At 40.2% G+C, this 22,392-nt stretch overlaps 1 protein-coding gene across 2 annotated transcripts in view; it reads right to left on the bottom strand.

Annotated features, from left to right (window-relative positions):
* Positions 1–1,582: 1,582 nt before the first annotated feature.
* The window catches only part of ntsr1 (neurotensin receptor 1 (high affinity)), a 48,615-nt gene continuing 27,805 nt past the window's right edge, over positions 1,583–22,392 (bottom strand). Inside the window, exons 2-5 of one of the 2 annotated variants that reach the window (XM_088332295.1) lie at positions 16,026–16,227; positions 8,107–8,191; positions 4,664–4,949; positions 1,583–4,556 (exon numbers count right to left, since the gene is read on the bottom strand). In XM_088332295.1, the coding sequence (XP_088188421.1) occupies positions 4,694–4,949; positions 8,107–8,191; positions 16,026–16,227 (543 nt within the window). In that variant the 3' untranslated portion in view covers positions 1,583–4,556; positions 4,664–4,693. Of the gene's footprint in view, positions 4,950–8,106; positions 8,192–16,025; positions 16,228–22,392 lie in introns of both variants that reach the window. The other variant, XM_088332294.1, reaches the window with a different exon arrangement.

A 22,392-nucleotide genomic window follows, 5' to 3' on the forward strand; every position in this document is an offset into this window, starting at 1 on the left:
CCCAGTGTCCGAATTAATTGATTAATTTTCTTTTCAACTCAATGACCAGCGTGCATTTGCAGTTAGTCTTGTGGAAACATTTACTTTTGCCCCGTCCAGCCCCAGTTGTTTGACTGACAGCATAAACTAGCCTATCACGGTCACAACTACCCAACACACAAAGGCTTCCCGAACCTGCCCCCATAATAGCATTTGCTGTGTTCTGTCTCAGAACACAACGTGTGGTTGTCATGACTACCGATGTGTTTCACCTGTGCCCACTCCTTTGACGCCAACTCTCTTGGACTCTGATTGGCTCCCTGACCCAATTCAAACCAACTCCTATCTGTCCCCGTTTGTCAGTCTGTCTGCGAACCTCAGTTAACACTAGGCAAGCCTTTTCCAACTTTGACTCCCACCTGTTTTTTGCTCCTGTCTGTCCCCCGGCTTTGATTCGTTTTTGATCCTGACCACGTCTACTCCCGTCCCAGCTTTTGACCTGTTTTTGTCCCCGACCACGTCTACTCTTCTTCCCTGGCTTACGATTCGCTTACGACCCCGACCACGTTTTGCTCTCCTGTCCGGGCAACTGGCCCGTTTTCTGTTCCCGACACCGCTATCGCTCACCACGGAAGATCCACTTCCGTGTTCAGAGCGACCTGCTTCCCGCATCCAGAAATCACCGAAACGTGGGCACAATCCTTTCTCTTCCTTCCAATAAAATTTGTACGAAACAAAACGCAAGTGGGTCCTGTCTCCATTCTGGTACTGACAATGGTATGTTGATATAAATGGTAATGAACACAAATCAATTCAGTTCGCGAAAGAGTGAACCAACTGAAGCAAAAAAAAAAACAAAAAACACAACGACTCCTGGTGTATGATACACTAATTGAATCAAAATTGTCTCTGTGGCCGAAGAAAACTTTCTCAGGGGGAGGATGTGGCCCGTGGGCCTTGATTTTGACATTTGTGTTTTAGAGTAATTTACTGTTAAGAAGAGATTATGAATTGTTATTCCAGTTGCTTGTTTGATGGCATAAGAAAAAAAAAACGCAATTACTTATTTGGGTTTTGCGATATCCAATACTTAATTCAAATATATTGAAAGTGAATTATCATTAAGTCTTTTAACCAGGCCAATATATTCCTGTTATCTGGTAAATCAGAGCTGGCATTCCATTTACTGAGATCATGTAATGCTTTGTCGTGTTATTAAAAATTTGTCATTTTGAACACATCCAGATGACGTACAAGTGAGACTGACACAGTATTAAATTGCCTTTTCGAATAGTACTGATGTTTTGTTTAATTGTTTTTACTTCATCGATCCAGCCATCAAAACGCTCGCCTGATAAGTGAGGATTTAACATCATTGTATTCTTACTAATCTTATCAAAATAGGCAGATTTGCAAAATAAGATTTACAAATAAATGAAAAGCGTTTTTGAGTGAAAAAACACCTTCAGTTTTGTATGAACAATGAATAGATATCAACGACACAAAAAAATATGGATGTAAGACCAAGCCCATTACATTTAGCAAGTATTCTCAGCATTCTGTAAAGTTCTTGAACAAAAAAAGAAATAAATTGCACTTGAGATTCAGGATGAGAACATTTATTTACAAATAACCAAAACATCAACTTTGGACAAAACTGGACAATCATTTTCACTTTATAGAAACCAGAACATTTTTTATGACTTAATATTGGCGTGAATTTTTGTTTAGACAGTTTGCATTTTATCAACCGTACATTTACATTTTTTTTTTTCATTTCTTTTCACAAAGGATAACATAAAACATGACACAGTGGGCTATACAATATGTGAAAGTAACGCAGCTTCACATTGAACACAGCGTCAGTCCCTCAATATATCCATCTCGATTTCATAGGTACCACAGTGAAAATTAAGAGATTGATAGGAAGTGGAACAGCATTATATACCCCCCTGCAACTCTTTTGTCGACTTCCTGTTGGTGTCCACATGTTGAATGAACTATTCACATTGGTTGAAAATGATGGAATGCATGAAGGTTCTTGCTTTAAATACATAGAGATGAATAGAGCATTCTAAAAGCTCAGCTAATTTTACTTAGACTTAAAGGGACAGTGTGTAATATTTAGTGCCTCATAATGATACTAGGTATGATGCATGGTTTTACTCTCATTATAAGAGAGTACCGTATTTTTCGCACTATAAGGCGCACCGGGTTATAGGGCGCACCCCGAAAAAATAGTTTTTGGTCCTATTTTTGACATACATAAGACGCACCGGATTATAAGGCGCTACAATGGGAACGTCGACAAAACAGTCAGATAGTTCAGTCCAACTTATTACCCCCTTAACATTCCGAAAGCTTGCAAAGACGCAAATACGTGTCGAGAACACGTGCGGATGCGGTGTCCGTACGATGTCACTCAAATGCATCGTTCCATCATTCGGAAGGTTAAAGTCTTGGGATTCAAGAAATGCCAACCATTCCTTAGTATCTATTTTCTTTTTCGCTCGCAACTTTACTGTGCATATGACAATAAACACTTGGAATTGAGTTTAATTTAAAAATAGACACTCCATTCCATCCATTATCTGCACCGCTTATCACAGAAACATTGAGTTCAGTCTGAAACAAGATACAGGGCAATATAAAACCCGGAGTACCTCACCGAAGTCGTTGTGTTCATAATAATGTGCAGCCAATGTCCTCTTATATCCGTGAGGGTAGTAAATCCAGGAGAATAAAATATTTACAAGTACAGAATAGAAAAAAAATGCTTTCTCTATGTCGTCAGCCACGTGTTATACACATTCATCTTTTTCGGCCAATTGCAGGCTTTGTTTCGCCGTTTAAGCCAATGCCAGCCTGTAAATTATAAAAAGGATCCGCCCCTTGACCTCCGAATAACTTTAGCCAATAGTGATCGATTCAACTGATGATTGACACATCTTTTTCGGCCAATTGCAGGCTTTGTTTTGCCCTTTAAGCCAATGCCAGCCTGTAAATGATAAAAAGGATCCGCCTCTTGACCTCCGAATAACTTTAGCCAATAGTGATCGATTCAAATGATGATTGACACATTGGTTAGCCAATGAAACGCCGGTAAATAAATCCCAGCATACACCGCGTACTACTTGGCGTTCGGGGGAAAATGTAGTCGGCGGCTGCAAGTTAGTTGGAAAACTTTGCAATTTTAAAATTGATCCATAAATAAGGCGTACTGTATTATAAGGCGCATGGTCAGTTTTTGAAAAAAATAAAGGCTTTTAGGTGCGCCTTATAGTGCGGAAAATACGGTAAAACGAAATTGGAGGGCTTCTCCTTTCAGTCTAAGAACGCAATTGAGATAGCGGTCGGCTAGCTGCGCGCTAGGATCGAGCTGGAATGGAGACAGATCTCTGCAATGATTAGAATAAAACCGTCCTGAATGTAGCATTGGTAAGACATAGAGACCGCAGTGGAGCCTTTAGGGAGTTGTTAGCCTAGTCGTTAGCATTAAGCCGCTCTTGCCCTCTTCCAGACACCGGACGAGTGTCTGGAACCCAAAAATAATCCCACAAAGCACCCGCTGGTGATCAGCATTTCTTTGCGTTTTTCTGACTTTGCTTGGAGTCCGATTTAATCAATGAATTCATTTTCAATGTAACGAGCCGCTAAACTCGGCCGGAGACGTTGTACTGCGCATGCCCGCCCTGGTTGTTTGACTGACAGCTTACACCAGCCTATCAGAGTCGCATAAGCTAACAGCCACGCCCACCTTATACACACAGACAAAATCTGCCCCGTGCAGTCTGTGCTCTCTCTAACCACAATAGAGGATACGTTAAAATATAAATGACCGAGATGATTCAATTAAAAATCTGTGAAGGAGTAAACCGGCGATAACCGAAGTGCTAAGTAGCGAGGGGTCTCTGTACATTTTTATGGTAACAGCTTATGTAACAGCTCTGTTGTTACCATGTTTTGATCAGGTTGTAATTATTAGAAGTTAAACCAATTGCTTAAACATCATGTCAGTTAAAAACGAGATTTAACAGAAAGTTAAAGTCACTGATGAGCTATTTTCAGAGCCTGTCCACAGGAAACCCCTGCACTACACAATACAGTGACATCCAGTAGTCAAATAAAACAATATGTGTCTTTAAAAGAATGGCATTGTTGATTTCTGTACTTTAAATGAGTTTTTGAGTGGAAAGAACACACACACACACACACGTACACACACATACACACACACGCACACACACAAAAGACCTTACCTAAGTTTTCAAGTTTGTTTGTTCTTGCCCCCCGTCCCAAAAACCAACAAAAACGCTTTCATTAAAAAAAAATATAGATATATTCTTTTTTCATTCGAAATTTTTTTTTTGTTGCTAGAATCAACAAACTATTGGTCAAAAGAGTTCGTGGGATGTGTAGTTAAACATAACAAATTATACTTCATGTGTATTGATGCCACTGTGACTTGAAAGAAAAGTCACTTTGTCCTCCGTTCTCTCTCTTATTGGCTCCTAACAGAAGTAGACCAGTCACTACAACTTCAGTGGTGTGTTGTCAACGAAAGTAAAGTTCTTCTGCTGTTGCAAGCAACACACAAGCAATCGGGTCACAATTCTTCCACTACACTTCAAGGTCTCGGAATCCATACCGTTCATGAGGAAATGGCAAAAGCTGCTTCGGTTACCTCTGCACATAATTAAGTGTTGCCATCAAATCAGTAAGCCGTCTCCTTGATGATGTTGGTGGAGAGCGTGTGGTTGCTGGAGATGCTGAGCGAGTGGCGGGTCAGTGGGCCGGGGTGCCTCCTCGGAGAGGGACGGCAGGGGTTAAAGAGGTAGCGAAGTGTGGAAAAGAAAATCTGGCGGAAGGGGGCCGAAACCAGGTTATAAAGGACAGGGTTGATGGCGGAGCTGACATAGAAGAGGACGTTGGTCAGCATGTAGAAGTAATGGTAGAAGTCGTACAAGTTACTGCATGGGAGGCAACATAGAAAACAAACCACATCTTACTTTAAAAGCTCCATTTCACTTATTATCAGGGTTTGTACAAGTTTATCATGGCCAAATTCAAGCATTTTTTTCAAGGACCTTCAAACCAATTTATCCAGTACCAGTAAAAGAATAAATCCAATATAAATCAATCCAAAGCCCTGTTGTTTGAGGTCACCAAGTGCTGCCTGTAGTAAAAACAACCTGAAAATGTGATATATCCTAGCTCAAATATTAAATCAGCATCTATCATTTACTAAATGGGGCATAGAAAATGAAACCAAGTTTCTGTAAGTCCAATACCATTAGTGTTTGCTGCAGTCTCTGTTTGGTCTACGTGGTATCAAATGTTCTTGTTTTTTTTTCTTGCTAATAGCAATCAAGACATCAAATTGTTGAGAAAGCAAAGTCAATTTCTCTAAAGCAGGGGTTTCTAACCTTTTTAAAAGACCTACTTTTTGTAAATAATTAGCACAAAGGGCACCCACATTGATGGGCATTTATAAAATAGCAACTTATTATTATTCTGTTGTTACTATCTTACTTCAAGGTTAGTTATTAGAAGTAGTGTTAAATAGACTTAGTCAACACTAAAAAAAATAATTTTACTCGAAAATCACAGCACTGGTATTTTCAGAACTAGTCCGCAGGCATCTCAGGTGTCCTTAGGGGGTGCCCCTGGTGCCAGTGGGCCGGACATTGGAGACCCATGTTCCAAAGTTTGACTTAGTGTGACTTGAGGCGTGTCGGCATCATGTTAAAGCAGACTTGTTTTATTTTTCTTTATTTAATGCATGGTCTAATAAGTCAGACTGCTCAGAAACATAGCAACATTTTCAAACATTTACAAGCACTTCACCTAAAATTCAAGTACTTTTTACACCTTAAATACACAACACTAAAATTCAAGATTATATGTGGATTTCAAGCACCTGTATTATTCAATCATATCTTATTTATTCCTTCTCCAATTTTTGCACGATCATGCGGATAAACATGCTTGTAGCGTTAGGACAATCTCACTTTTTATAAATCTATGTTCAGGTGTTTGTTTTTCACTTTTCTTTATGGCTCACTTCAGCAACCATAAAGTGAATTTTATCACCTTGACAGTCGTTACCCATTCTTGAGTCACTCAATAAATCTCTATGGCCTTTTATTTTCATGTGCTGCACACTTAGACCAAACTGTGTTACGATTAAACACCCTCACACACAGAATTGTGGGTATAGGTTGAAATCAAATTACATTACATAATTACTCAAGTTAAAGACATCACATGTTTGAATTGGAATTGTGGTGTTCCCAGGTGCCAAAACTGTTTTATACAGTAGCGAAATTTGGAATACAGTAATGAGGGTTAGTAAACCTTTTCCGTTGCCAAACTGAAGCATTTTTTAAGGACTTTCAAAGCCAATTTTCCAATTTCGGGATCATTAAAAATAATCTGGGGGACAATTTTCTTTTGCCATTTTCACTCATTTTTGAAGGCCCACGGAAAATTTTATTTGTAACTATATAGGCATAAGACATATCAAAATAAAGCTTGAGCCTTCATCTTTCATTAGTAAACAACAGTTGAACATTGCTAAGTTTCTTGAAAATACTCGTTTCAGAGAATATTAAAAGAAACAGCTTTTGTAAAAGGATGCATTTCAAGCAAAACTTGTACTCTGATGCTTTTTTTTTTACATTTTTGATATCTCCAATATCCAAACAATATTTTCCATAAATGAACTATCCATGAACGTTGCAAGAACTTTTCAGCAACTGATGTTTGCCCATGGCGTTCACCATGGCGACCACGTTCCCTATTGCCATCTGATGGTGATTTATCATCCTAAAACATTTCCCAGAGGCTCGATACTTACCGATTAGCAGCGCCAAACCCTTTATAATAGTTATTGTTGAAAATAAAAGATAAAAACATATTTTTACATTTTACATAAAATGCTTCTGAAAACGTCTTTATACATTACAGCAATGAATGAGTTAACTAAATTACTAATACAATGATTCAAAGTTGAGTCTTGCTATTTTAATGCAGAAAATGTGGATTCAAGTGGCAGCTGGAAATGCTAAAGAATAACATTTTGATCACTAAGCATGTTGCCACTTATCTAGTGTTGCATTGTGCATCCAAAACATGATGAGGGTTGACCTTAACTTAAGCAAAATTTGGTGGAGTCAAGGTTCACAGTTTGGGTACACAAAAGTGGATTCTTGCTCCAAATCGTATGTGGCCAATTCTATCTTTAATAATCTTGTTAGTTCTCATGGAGGTACTGTAGTAATAAAAGCGCAAAAAGGGTCAGTCATAGTACATCAATATCCTATGGCCTTACGGCATCTCAGTTTCCTGAGTCTGCTCCATCGATCGGTTCAGTTTGTAGGGATGAAGGCTCAAGAGTTGGGTCTTTATATGACTGCACACAGTCGATGATTGGTTTGCCCGATAGCATACGACGGTATCATTAAAAATGAATCAAGACAGAAATGAGTAAGAGACATCTGGGAATTTATCTCCATGTGACCTGTTAGTTATAAATATATTAACATCTTTTTCATTTGTAGGAGGACTAACACATCTTTAGCACAGGAGAAACCTGAACGGAATCCAAATCATCAGCTAGGAAATTGACAAACAGGATTACAAGACATTTGAAATGGGACCCATAACTATTTGAGTTGATCATCTGGCCAATAATGTGAAATTATTGTAATTAGCATTAGTATTCTAGTTAGCTGTGTTTTGCAAAAAAGACAGTTAGTCCACTGGGAATTGGTTTTTAATATCTGCATTTTAATGTGACAAATGAGTCGCTCGAATTTGAAATACACCTTTCCATTAGGTCATTGTTCAAAAATATGAATCCATCACACCTCAAGGTATACAAATTAAAACGGCACAGATTAAGATACATAGAAATATTACATTAGCATTGACTTATCCAGTTAAGTAAATTAAAAGTATAGATGCAAAAATTGTTTGAATGATTAATAACCAACGTCCTAATTACCTGAATTGATGCCGTTCCAAAAAGCCGCCTACAACCAATATGAATAAAATGTACTTTAACATCACATGGTCATGGACCAGAATGCAACATTTGGCATATAAATAAAATACATGACTCACTCCGACCAGTCGGAAACATAGCAGAACATGAGGCGGCGGGCGTGATAAGGCAGCCAGCAGACCACGAAGGCTATGACCACCGCTCCTAAAAAAAAATGAAATAATAGACAAGGTGAAACAAAGAAAGAGTCGATAAAGAAGCCTTCAATGAAAACACCTTTTAAAAAAAAATGCTGTGAATATTAAGTCGCACAAAGGATGTAATAAATGAAATTACTTTTAATTTTATACAACCACCTCCAAACCAATCAGTGAACACCATACTGACATTACAGTTGTGGTCAGAAATGTTTTTCAGAAAAATTCATAAAACACAAGATTGCATGAACAGAACTCAATTAGTTTGTGTAGTCGATATTTTTTATTAACCTGTGCTGTATTTCACTGACATTTATCTTGCTTATGCTTTTAAGGGCAACAAATCTACAAAAGCTGATACTTCAGCTTTACTACTAGTGCACACGTGTCAGGCAGAAAATCGATGACACTCAATTTAAAAAAGAAATGAAAGAGGCAGCGGAGTGAAATGAGCTTAAGTCAGAATGAACTGCTTGGCTTTAAAGTAAACCCAAATGACTCCTCAACTATATTAGTTGGAATGGACCTCTACTGGTCCAAACACCATTTTTGTTTGTAGAATAGATAGATAGATAGATAGATAGATAGATGGATAGATAGATAGATAGATAGATAGATAGATAGATAGATAGATAGATAGATAGATAGATAGATAGATAGATAGATAGATAGATAGATAGATAGATAGATCGATAGATATCTATATCTATATCTATCTATCTATCTATCTATCGATCGATCGATCTAAAATATACATTCACATTTTAGCAGTTGCTAAATTACTTATTCTGATGTTCTCGATTCAATGGCTTCAGTCCATTAAGAAAGAATAAATAATTTAGTTTTAAGCTAGTTAAATGTGTACATATTTATTTTGAAAGACCCCGTATACACCTGCTTGTCCGGACGGTCAGCTTGCATTGGAAACCCCTTACACTAATTTATGTGTACATTTCGACATGGAACGAGTTGAAACTGTTTAATGGAGCGTGTCTCCATCCTCCCGAGGGTGGACCTTTATCATTAAGTAAAATGTGGCGAAGGGCATCTCATTTGTCTGCTGCCTGGTGCAGAATTCCAGCCAGCCCAGCGCTAAGGCTAACACGATTCTCACAATCAGTCACACAGACACTAGTTCACACATTGTCTCAGTCTTTGTGCTGATTTTCTGTGTGAGGGCTTGTTTTTTCGGTTGGGGTACCTCCTTCATAGCTTTCTCCTCACAGGTGTTAAAAACAGGTTCACCTAGGTAGTGAAGTTTCAAGTCTGGTCATCTCATGTTTATATTTAAAGATCTCTTAATCACAGAGAGACTCAAAGAGTTTCACTGGCCAAAAGTATCACAGATACAACATCCCCTGGTGTTAAAGTCCATTTGGGCGAGGAAAAACTAAAAACAAAACAGCACGAGCTATTCGCTATTCCGGGATGACCATGCTGCAATTTAATATGTGATGAAAGCAGTATAATGTCTCACGCACACCCAGCGCCAACTGCTTGAAGAGAAACAAGTCAATGTTTTTTCCAACATTATTCATATTATACATTAACTGGAGCAAAACAAGATTTTGACAGTAGTTGATTTAATATTAACAATGTACTCACGATATTTCAACTTTTTCACCCATAGGTCAAGTCCTCAATTCATACATCCAAAATGAACAGCGGTGGAAGTTATCTATCAAAATCACTACGCTTCTCTTTCAGTATCGTCAGAGTCATTGACAGGTTTCTGGAGTTTTCTTTAATCCTCAAGGAATGTTAACAAGCCAATGCAATTCCGTCCATTACCACAGCAAATGACAATTAGAAAAGCACAGAAGGACGACTTATCAGATCTTTGTTGCAATGGAGCACTATACCAGCTCAGTAGCCTAGATGGTAAGGCGCCCGCTTTGAGACTGGGAGGTTCGGGTTCGCGCCCCGGCCGAGTCATTCCTAAGACTTAAAAAGTGGTCGGCGGCGCCCTCTCTTGGCTGCGGCTGCATCGGGTCAGATGCAATCGACATTTCGTTCTGTGTACATTGTTACACAGAATGACAATACAAGGAAATTATTATTATTATTATTATTATTATTATTGATGGAGTGGTTGCCATGGCGCTGTCGTCTAGAACGGTGGTTTTCAACTTGTCTGACTTTAGGACCCACAATTCCACCCTAATCATAAGCTTCAACTAAAATCAGGAAAAAAAAGTTACATCTCAAATTTATCGAATGAAAGGATAGTGCAGATTAAAGCAGCGATAGTAGGATATATCTTTTTTTTCACAAAACGATATGATCAAACGAAATAACAATACTTCAAGTACCGTAGATGTTTGCATATAAGTCTTTTTTGCTCATAAGCCCAAATCGTATACAAGCGACCCCCTAAAACTGCTTTAAAATAGCCACATACTAAAAAAAATTCATAGCCCAAATGTTAATAAAACATATATATAAACTACGATAATAATTTACTTATGTAGATAATAAAGTTTAATATACTGGTCAAGAAAAGGGCAGCACGGCGGCGCAGTGGTTAGCGCGTGTGCGGCACAGTTCTGAGGTTGTGGAAACCTCCTGAGTGGGTTCAAATCCAGCTCCCGGCCTTACTGTGCGGAGTTTGTATGTTCTCCCCGTGCTTGCGTGGGTTTCCTCCGGGCACTCCGGTTTCCTCCCACATTCCAAAAACATGCATTTCAGGTGAATTGGCCGGTCCAAATTGTCCCTAGGTGTGACTGAGCGAGTGAGTTGTCTGTCCCCGTGTGCCCTGCGATTGGCTGGCAACCAGTCCAGGGTGTCCCCTGCCCACTGCCCGATGATTGCTGGCATGGGCTCCAGCATCCCCGCGACCCTACTGAGGATAAGCGGTGCAGCTGATGAGATGAGATGAGATACTGGTCAAAAAACTAAATATGTAATACTTTCATACCTTACCACAATGCTTCAATTGCAGAAGCTCGTACACCATTTTTGTATGGAGAAATCTTTTCCTTCTTCGACTCGATTGTTGTTGTCACTGTTTTACACTTTTCCTTCCCCCTATCACTAACATGCTCTGTACTCATTATTCTAGCCAGAAAATGGAAATAAAACAACCACAATCCCAATTAAATGAGATGCAGTCCCTCTCAAGCACTATGGGAACAGCAACAATTGACTGAAAAATAGGAAGAGATCGAGCATGGCATTTTTACGATCTACTCTTAAGGAGTGTAATTAACCCTCAGTATTTTTATTCTTCTTAGATTGTTCTTGAAACGGGTCCGCGACCCTCTTTTGGGTTTAATGTTTACTCCTGTATGATATGGCACTTTACAGTCGCGCAATCCAAATTGTGCCTCTTAGGCTCTTGTCTGTTTGGCATCTGCGCAGGATAAAATGATGAAAAGTGATGGGTGGGTTTTATGTGCATATATTCTGTATGTGAGCGCTTTGATGTATCAACTCATGCCTTTTATAATCTTTTGGTCGTATTGTGTGTGACTGGTTCACTTAAGGAGGCAGTGGCTATTCACGAGTACAATTTAAAGACGGTTTTGTATTTGGGTTGGATTTAACAGAGAATGTCATTATTATCAAAACTAAATGGAAGATAAAATTGGATGTGGGTGTGGGCTAGTTTATGCCAGAGATAGTTAGAAGCACGTAAATACAGAAAGTATTGATTTTCTAATTGACATAAAGCGTTGCGAACAAAAATCAATATAAACATATGATATACCGTGAATACACTATATGATTTTGGATAAGCTTCGCCATCATCTAATTGTGATCATGTTGTTTTTGACCCAAAAGGCAATATCTTGTCATATTTGAGTTTATTATTGACCTGTCTTATGTGATGTGTTTTTCCAAGGTGTGTGTAAAGAATTTAGGCAAAAATAAGCCACCTGGCTTCTTCTTGTGTTTGTTTCAATCCATGCTGTCTGTGGTCAAAGCAGTCGTCTTTGCAGTTATAGTGGAACCTCGGTTTTCGAACGCCTCTCAGTTTGAACAAATCGGAGTCGGACCAAAAATTTCGAGAAATTCTTGCTTCGCCGTTCGGTCAAAAAATCGGAGTTCGAACGCCGGTAATGCGTGAGTGCGTACGCTAGGATGCGATGCTGAGGGGCGTACGGGTGTAGATGGCTCTTTTCGTGACCAACTGTTATCGCGTGCAGACGTGCTTCGTTTTGCTTTCGCTTTTAATATAGGTGTACCAAGTGTTTTAGCCCCTGATTATGGCTCCGAAGAAAGTCAGTGCAAGCATAAAAGTTGCTACAGGTGAAAAAAAAAAGAAGTGCGTACAACTATTGCATTTAAGAAAGAAATAATACCTCCACCGTCCACCTGCGCCTTCTGCTGACCACCACAAAGGTAAGAAATCCTATTCATAATTCTTTTCTTTATCCATTTTTTTATTTTTACACGTTCATGTTAGCGTAATCTTTCGTACGGAAGATTACGATAACGGGAACGTACGATTAGCCTGAGTTACCTTCATGTTTACATTAAACATTCAGGGTGTTGGAACAGAGCCCAACATTCAGGGTGTTGTAACGGAGCCCAACATTCAGGGTGTTGGAACGGAGCCCCCTTTCCAATGAACCGCTCACCACTTGTTGTGGAGACCCGGGTGCTAAATGACTTGTAAACGACGATTTTTTTTAAATTTTTACACATTCATGTTAGAGGCAGCACGGCGGCGCAGTGGTTAGCGCGTGTGCGGCACAGTTCTGAGGTCGTGTGAACCTCCTGAGTGGGTTCAAATCCAGCTCCCGGCCTTACTGTGCGGAGTTTGCATGTTCTCCCCGTGCTTGTGTGGGTTTTCTCCGGGCACTCCGGTTTCCTCCCACATTAAAAAAAAACATGCATTTCAGGTGAATTGGCCGGTCCAAATTGTCCCTAGGTGTGACTGAGCGAGTGAGTTGTCTGTCCCCGTGTGCCCTGCGATTGGCTGGCAACCAGTCCAGGGTGTCCCCTGCCCACTGCCCGATGATTGCTGGGATGGGCTCCAGCATCCCCGCGACCCTACTGAGGATAAGCGGTGCAGCTGATGAGATGAGATGAGACATTCATGTTAGCGTAATCTTTCGTATGGAAGATAACGATACCGCAAACGTACGATTAGCCTGTGTTAGCTTCAGGTTTACGTTAAACATTCAAAGTAAACATCCAGGGTGTTGGAACGGATTAAAACTATTTACATTATCTTTAATGGGAAAAATGATTTCGGTGATCGTACAAATCGGTTTTCGAACAGGGTTCTGGAACGGATTATGGCCGAGAACCGAGTTTCCACTGTACCATCCGGTTTACAAGGTATCAAGAGTCTAAATGCTTTAAGTTAGACTGGTCCAAAGCAAGGGCGGCACGGCAGCTGATTGGTTGGCGCGTTTGCGGCACAGTTCTGAAGTCATGGGTTCAAACCAGCTACCAGCCGTCCTGTGCGGTGTTTGTATGTTCTCCCTAGTTGTATGTCTTTTTGTGTCCTGCAGCTGGCTGGAAACTTGTTCAGGGTGTCCGAAAATAGCTGGGATTGGCTGCAGCACCTCCCCGACCCTACTGAGGATAAGCGGTAGAGATAATTGTTAGATGGATGGTCAGAAGCAAGACACGGGAGGCAGTTTTTCGGAGCCGTCAGTTAACTGTGTTTACAATTGCTTATGACATCAATATTGTTCATCTATATTGTTTACATGAGACTGGTCTCTAAAAATGTATTTGTCTGCCTGAGATGTTTTAATGAGTGGATTTGTCTAAAATGTGTCAGTTTTTTTTTGTCAATTTCCACCACTGGTGGATCTGGGTTGAGATCTGGGCTATTTACAGGCCATGAGATTGACTGTATGTGTCTTTTTCCAAAGAATGCTTTCACAGTTTTTGCTATGTGGCATGATGCATTATCATCTTGGAAAATTAGTTCATCATCCCCAAACATTTATTCAACTGAAGGAATAGGAAACTTCCCAAAGTATCAAGGTAAACTTGTGAATATATTGCAGATTTGACCACAGCTATTTATCTCCCCAGTGCCTTTGCCTGACATGCAGTCCCATATCATTAAGGACTGTGGGAATTTTGATGTGTTTTTTATAGGCAGTCCTCTTTGTAATCTCACCGGAACGGCATCAGACAAAAGTTCGAGCATCATCACCGTGTCCAATGCATCACTGAGGATAACATTCATCCAGTCATCCACATGAGTGCCTTTCTGTAGCCCATTGCAGTCTTATTCTTTTGTGTTTAAGCGTCAAAGATGTGTTTTTTAGCTTTCCTATGTGAAAATCCAATTTCCTTTAGGCGATTATGCACAGTTCTGTCACATACATTGACTCCAACTTCCTCCCATTTCCTCTTCATTTGTCTTGTTGTACATTTTCTGTTTTCAAGACATATAGCCTTTAGTTGTTTGTCTTGATGCCTGCATGTCTTCCTTGGCCTGCCAGTATGCTGGACTTTAACAACCTTCCCATGCTGTTTGTACTTGGTCCAAACCTTTGATAGAGATGACTGTGAACAGCCAATATCTTTGGAAACCATACAAGTAGAATTACCTTCTTCAAGAAGTTTGACAATCCTGTCTTTGGTGTCAAGAAACATCTCTTTTGTTGGACCAATTATTCTTGCCAATCCTCTTAGACCAGGAAGCCTCCAAGATGTGATAGATGCACTGTTTGTAACTGCTGACTAACGAGCAGACTTAATCTGAGCCCAATAAGGAAATTCAATTGACTGTGTGTTCTTTTTTTCTACTAGAAATGCACTGATTCCATTTTTTTTTCCTCAGAATTGAGTGATTCCATATTTATTTCCCTTTACTTGCTCTATAAAAGTAACCATTGCGATGTTTTTTCTTAATTGTTTTTTTTTTTTGGGGGGGGGGGGGGTTCTGAATGCCAAAACCTTACACTTTGGAATGACCTCAGTTTTTTCTACAGAATAGAATATCTTACTGAGGGCTTGCTCAAGACTGGTGATTCCATACTTTTTGCAATGCTTTGTGTGTATCTAATAGTTTTTTAAAAAAATTAACTTTACTTCAGTTAAAGATTTAGAGAACTTTTTTTCTTATTTTATTATATTGTAACTTGTCTCTTTACTTGAAAAGCAATATTAATAGAGAGCAAAATTATTTGACTTTGATAATGGCAGTTAATATAGCTAATTTGAATTATAGTAATTACACATACAATTTATGAAATTGCCTGATTAGGTTAATCATTCAGCTGCTGTTTGATCCAAATTCTGTCTCTAAAAATATTTTCATTTTTATAAACACCTAATAAATTAAGGTCAATAAGATGTCGAATTAACAACATTTTTTGCCAATGGAACAGGAAATATTCAACTTGGCGAGACTATTAATTTATTCATTTTACTTGTGATAGGAATTTTAGCTCTTGGTCTTTGGCTCCGGAGGGATCTTCGTTTTTTTTCCCTTGCTTTTATTTATATATTACCAATGATAATGTTAGATTAAGTACATAATAATTGTATATTTAACTTAGAAAATGTATTATTCTACGATATTATAATAGCCTTTGTTTTTTTCACTTTACGATGAACTTTGAACTCGTTTAAATGTTTAGTTTTTATACCAAGCAACTTTGAAGTCAAACACAACAGAATCTCTGCAGAAAAAAGAATGCAAATGACTTCAGTCTGCTCATACTGTTATGCTCGCGAACAACACATAACTCGTTTTACAAAGTGAGCATTTAGATGGTTTTGTCTAAAGAAGTATAGGTATTTTCTTGAGAGCATCGGCATTTTACACCAATGGTGTGACCTTTTTCAAACCAAACATCAAACTATAGATGTGGGGCAGCTTTGTATTTAGTCTGTGGTTCAGTCAGAGAGCAAAAACTTACGGAGAACAAGAACTCCATGACGAAGCGACTGAGCCCGGTTGGGCTCTACCGAGACGTTGAGCATAGTGGGATTGCCGTCAATGATGCACACTCGGTTGTCTTGCTCGGCCTCGTGAAACATTCGCAACAGCTGATTGGCGATGACTCCGTTGAGAACCGAAATGGCCACCATGGGGACCACGAAGGACAAAAAGGCGTTCACCTGTTCACAATGAGAAAGACATTGTCAGGACCTCTGTAGTGCCAACAATAAGTTCCATAGCCACCAGAGTTTTCTGTACATTCTAGAGCAGTGTGATTCTCAACTGGTCTCACTTGAGGACCCAAACCTCGACCCAAACCAGGAAAAAACATCCAAACCGGATATTAAAGATAAAAAATAACAAACTAATAAATAGGCACTAAACTACTTACGATATGGCCAAACAGGAAATCAGAAACAAAAGAAAACAATCCTGGCGTGGCAGCGGAAAAGCACATAAACAAAGTCCATCCATCGATCAATCCACCCATTCATTTTTCTGTGCCGCTTATCCTTGCTCGTGTTGTGGGGCAGCTGGAGCCCATCCCAGCTATCTTTGGGCAGTGGGCAGGGGACATCCGGAACTTGTTGCCAGCCAGTTGCAGGGCACACAGAAGCAGACAACTCACTCGCTCATTCACAGTTTGGGACAATTTGGAGCTGCAAATTTACCTGCATGTTTTTAGAACATGGGAGAAAACTTGAGCGCCCAGGGAAAAGGCACCGGAAGAACATGCAGCCTCTGCACGAGGAGGCCGCGGAAGCTGGAACTAAACCATGGAACTCCACACTGTGGGGCTACGCGCTAACCAACCAGCTGTGGCGCCCAAGGAAAAAGGTAACAAGCAAAAAATTGGAGTGTGGAAAACGTCCACATTGTCAAAATACAAAAGTACAACAATTTTTATTTTATTTATTAATAATTTTTTTTTTTTATTATTCTTTCAGTGAAAGAAAGCAATTCAAACAGCGGCTGGCTGGCCGCAAGCTAGCATCGGGTTACCTTCAGTTTAACCAGGTCCCCTCGATGGATAAAACACAACCTTCTCAAATATAGTGGTATACCTCAAGTTGTTGCTCCAGGTCATCTGTTTCATGGGTAATAGATCTGGGCTTGGTGAGGTACAGACTTAGCAGGAGTGGCATGTGAGAGTTGTTAAGTAATTTAGCCATAGCAGTAAGCCCAACCTGCAGCCTTGGGATTACACTGTACTCCCGACGCCACCTCAGTCGCTTCCCGAAACCGGTAACCGTCCATGTAGCACCTGCTGGTGATTACCATCACTTTGCGCTTGTCTGAATTTTGCTAAAACCTAGCTGTAAACGTTGGTTTTCGGGGGACCAATTCACTTGCGCTTTGACTGACAGCATACCATAGCCCAGGGGTCGGGAACCTTTTTGACTCAAAGAGCCATAAAAGCAAAAAATATTAATTTTATTTTGGGAAAGAGCCACACCATATATTATGAGACAAATTTACTAAATTGCTAAACCCGCGCCCCAGACAAAAGCTTAGTCTTCAGCACATTTATTTTTGATGATTTGATAAAAATTATGAAAAGAGAATAATGCCAGAGCCCCTGTCCCAAATTCAACAAACAGACCACTTTAAACTTGTCTCTTTCTTGCAATTACTCAAGATCGGTTAAACTCCTTTTGACCCTTTTTTTCATACATATTGGTTTCAAAACCAGATGCAAGCATTTATTTTGTAAAAACGTCACAACATTCTGAGAATAGGGAGCCTTATGTGCTTACCTTTGGCGAGAGATGGGAGGGAATGCTTGTACTTTTTGCATAGCTCCACCCATCCCTCCCACTCACCCAATCAAATGACTAAGTTCTCTTCCGGTGTTTTGGCGTATTTACAGTTCTGTGGATTCATCATAAAGTATCTGAACACTGAACACAGATTATATAGTGAACTTTTAAATAAAGGATTCTTTAGCGTTGTACAGCCAAAACGAGTTTTTTTCCCCCCTTTTTTTGTGTGACACCTTGACTGTAAATTGTAGTGAAAAACGTGCCCTATATATACTGCGAAGTGTTTCCTCTGCATTTAGCTTTGGTTTGGCTTTACGTGTACCTGAATAGCATAGACATTCCCGGTTTTGAACAAGATGGAGAAATTTTGCATGCAATCAAATTGGTCTCTGAGCCATAGGTACTCATAGAAAGAGCCATATATGGCTCGCGAGCCATAGGTTCCCGACCCCTGCCATAGCCTATCAAAGTCACGCACACGGTCATGCCTACCCAACACATAGAACCCTCCCTAGCCTGTCACCATGATAGCATTTGTTGTGTGCTGTCTGCTCAGAACACTATGCACAATGTGTGATATCAATGACAAAGACAATTCAATTCCAAATAGGCGAATCAGTTAACCAGGCAACAATCGAAGCGCGAAGTAGAGATGGGTCTCTGTTTTCTTCATTTATCTCATCATATTGGAAACATTTTGTTTTCAATAGGTTCAATTAGGTTTAATAGATATTTTCAAAGTTCAATCAGTCCGTTTTTTATTTGGCCCTCTGTCTTTTTGATTTTTGGCGCCCATGGTCAGGAGTATTTTTGCCTTCTTCGTCTCAAAATGACAGATCACTTTTTTAATGTTTTTTTGTTGCTGAAGCCTGAAAATTTACATTTGAAAAAATATATATTTTGTTTGAGCGTGGTTCCCTCTCAGAAATCAACCACAACAGACACAATACACAAACAATATTCAAAATGAATACCCCTCTGATAGTGTCACTACAATGTTATTACCATTGATTTATGGGATTCCATTAAACTGCACAGATGTAATCATAGTGACAAAAATCAATAGAAAACCTCCGGCGGACCCCGATTGCAGTAGGGGAAACAGGTAGAGGGAATATAAAGGCGCCGGTAGATAAACAGCAGGTCTGGAAATAACTCCCTTTTACAAATAGCTTGTTTGGAGAAATGTAAAGGATATACCTTTAGGAAAAGTTCACAGTATCAATATTCTGTGTCTTTACTCTTTTCCAGCTACTCCTGCAATGTAATGCAGATGGAAAGTGCAGGGGGTCAAGCAATCATTGATGAAAAATGTTAATGGATTTAATGAACAGGACGGTTGCCTACGTAAGGTTCTCTGGCTCCAAGATGCTGAAGATTGATTCGACCTGAAAATAGGAAGAGGAGGGGTGGAGTGGTGAAACACAAAGGCCGGCCTAACAATCAGAAGGTTCCTGAGTTTAAGAAAGGGATATTTACGGTCAGTGGCAGCGGTAGGGGTTTGGAATAACGAATGGCCTGCTGTTACTTGACTTACAGCGCTTGATTGTTTTAGACAAATGAAACCAAGTGTTGGCAATAGGAAACAAAGCAAAAATCAAAGTCAAGACAAGGTTAAGTCGAGGTCGAGCAGCACATTTACATGGGACCCAATCGTACAGGCTTCAAAAATGTTAATGAAAAGCAGACAAAAGATTTTCCTACCATGATATCTCGTCTTTTAAAATTTAGTGCCAGCTGCTTTTGGGTCCTCTATCATCACACGCAACTCAACTTTCAACTTTAATGTCAAATATGCTATTCTCACAACATACAGCACAGCTGAAATTACTTCTTCTTCCCCGCGTGCAAACATGCAATAATTAGGACATTATACAAACAACAAATAACATCAAAATAAATAAAAGAAAAAGTTTGCATATAAAACTATAAGGTTTAGAATAACAAATCTGCGAAGTATAGCCGGAATCTAATTAGAGCAGTTTTGCATAGATTTGGCAGAAGGCAATGGGGTGGGAGGGGCTTGTGCAATGACAAAGTTCACAGTCCCGACAGCCTGATGGAAAAAGCTGTCCTTGAGCCTTCTGGTTTCGGTGCTGAGACTCTGCAGTTTTTTCCCCTGACGGCAGCAGGTCGAAGAGGCATTGAGATTTCACCAGCTCGGTAGCCTAGATGGTAGGGTGCCCGCTCCGAGACTGGGAGGTCGCTGGTTCAAGCCTCGGCCGAATCATTCCCAAGACTTACAACATTGGTACTCATTGCCTCCCTGCTTGGCGCTTGGCATTAAGGGTTGGAATTGGGGGGTTTGGTCACCTAATGACTCCCAACACAGCAGTTGGGTCTAAAATGGCGGCGCCCTGTTTGGCTGCGGCTGCATCGGCTCGCTACAGTTTAACTGTACGGGTCAGGTGTATCGACATTTCGTCCTGTGTGCATGGTTACAAAGAATGAGAATAAAGGTCAAGTCTTTCTTCGATTCCTCTAGATTGGTGGGTGAGGTTACCTGCAATCCTGGTGGGCCTGAAGTAGGAGTTTTAGATGTCCAGGATAGGCCTGAGAGGGACACTAATGACTGTTTACGTTGTTGTCACGATGCACTGTAGAATCTTTTTACAGGACACAATGGAGGCATCATACCACATGGTATGGAAGCTGGTCAAAATGCTCTCGATTGACCTTTTGTAAAATGAGACCATTTTGTGGCTCGGGGCACTTGCGCTCCTGAGTTTGTGGGTGTTTTTAGTTGGGGGTTGTGATGTTATGGCTCCAGGACAGGTCCTTGCCGATATGCACACCCAGGAACCTGGTAGGTACCACTCACCTTCTCCACCTCAGCACCGTTGATTGTGGGGCATGCTCGGTGTGCGCTCTTCTGAAGTGGACAACATTCTCTTTGGTCCTTTCCCCATTGAGTTGGAGATTGTTGTCATTACACCACTGGGCCAGCCTACTCACCTCACTCCTGTAGGTGTGTTCATTGTCGTTGTTTAGGGGTGGCCAACCTGGTCCCTGAGAGCCGCATGTCATGCATGTTTTTGAAGTTTCTCTGCTCAAAAAAAAGGCGATTCCAACCACCTGGATCAATACCAAGCTAACACATAGCTTGCTAACACACAGCTTGCTAACAAGCTGAATATTTGCATCACATAAGTTAGAGAAGAGAAAGCACCAAAACATGCAGGATATTCAAATCTCGAGGACCAGTTTGGCCACCCCTGCCTTTGTTGATGAGACCTGCCACAGTTGTGTCAGCAGCAAATTTAATGAAGAGGTTGGTGTGCAGTCGTGGGTCAACAGAGCACCCTACAAGTTGTGCTCGTTTTTTCCAATTAAATTGGCATGTGCTACACGACACAATGAGTTTAAGCAAACAGATTGTTAGGATCCCTGCGATTGGCTGGCAACCAGTTCAGGGTGTCCCCTGCCCACTGCCCGGAGATGGCTGGGATGGACTCCAGCCCCCCCGCGACCCTAATAAGGATAAGCGGTACAGCTAATGAGATGAGATGAGATGAGATTGTTAGGATCCAGCACATCACTGTTCTTCAGGCGATACCATCAAGCAGATGGACTGGAGGATACCACACTTGCAGTGTTCTCGTTTGCCCGCGTCCCTGCGTCCTAGACGCATCATTTTTTCTGGGGACGCATTGTGTCAAATCAACGTGTGTCCCCGGGACGCAACTTTTTTCACACCAAATTGACATTATTACCCGGTTACTTTTTTTTTAACAAAGATTTACCTCACTCCAAACTTTTTGTCAGGCAGATCCGCCATTGTTGTTTTGGTCTCGCGCCAATCTCGGCAAACAAGATCTCGTTGCTTCGAGATTACGTCAATGTTTTGGTGGTTGTCGAGTGTAAGAGAAGTATGCCTCCATAAAAACAGTTGGTATTAGGTGCAAATCAAAAAAAAATTGGTAATTTCTTCAGTGTGGGTAATAAGTCCAAACATAATACAGAAAGTGGTAACAACGGCAATAATTCCGTCACGAAAAAACGGCGGAGAAGACTGCGAAGGCAAGGAAAACACGTGTTGATAAACAAAATAATACTCCTAGTTAGAAAAGGACTTTTCTGCCAAAATGGACTTAATTATATTCCTGGTTACGCTATGAGGAGGATGATAATGGAGGCTACATGTTCTGTGATGCGTTGACCCAGCGTGACAAAAAAACTGGATTGCATAAATCATTTCGCAATACGAACTTTCAAAAAGAACATTGGATCGGCACAACGACAAAGAAAACCACAAATTAGCTGTGGAAATTCCGTTGCTGCAATTGGACCTTGAGAAGGCATTACAACTGTGGCGGGACAGCAAACCACGAAGAATATATGAACTGGAAAATCTGAAGTGATTAAAACTGCATGAATATATAGACTAATATTTCAGCAATATTATTTTGTATAATGTACAATATTTTTGTGAACTGAAAAATCTCAAGTGATAACGGCTTTGTATTACCAATTAAGTGTGATGATTAAAACTCAATGAATATATAGATTTATATATTTATTTATATATTTGTCGCCGATTTACAATTTCAACCTTGATAACACTAAATTTTGGGGACCCAT

Source organism: Urocampus carinirostris, chromosome 3, assembly GCF_059441175.1.
Source record: "Urocampus carinirostris isolate Australia breed hairy pipefish chromosome 3, RoL_Ucar_1.0, whole genome shotgun sequence".
Taxonomy (NCBI): Eukaryota; Metazoa; Chordata; class Actinopteri; order Syngnathiformes; family Syngnathidae; genus Urocampus; species Urocampus carinirostris.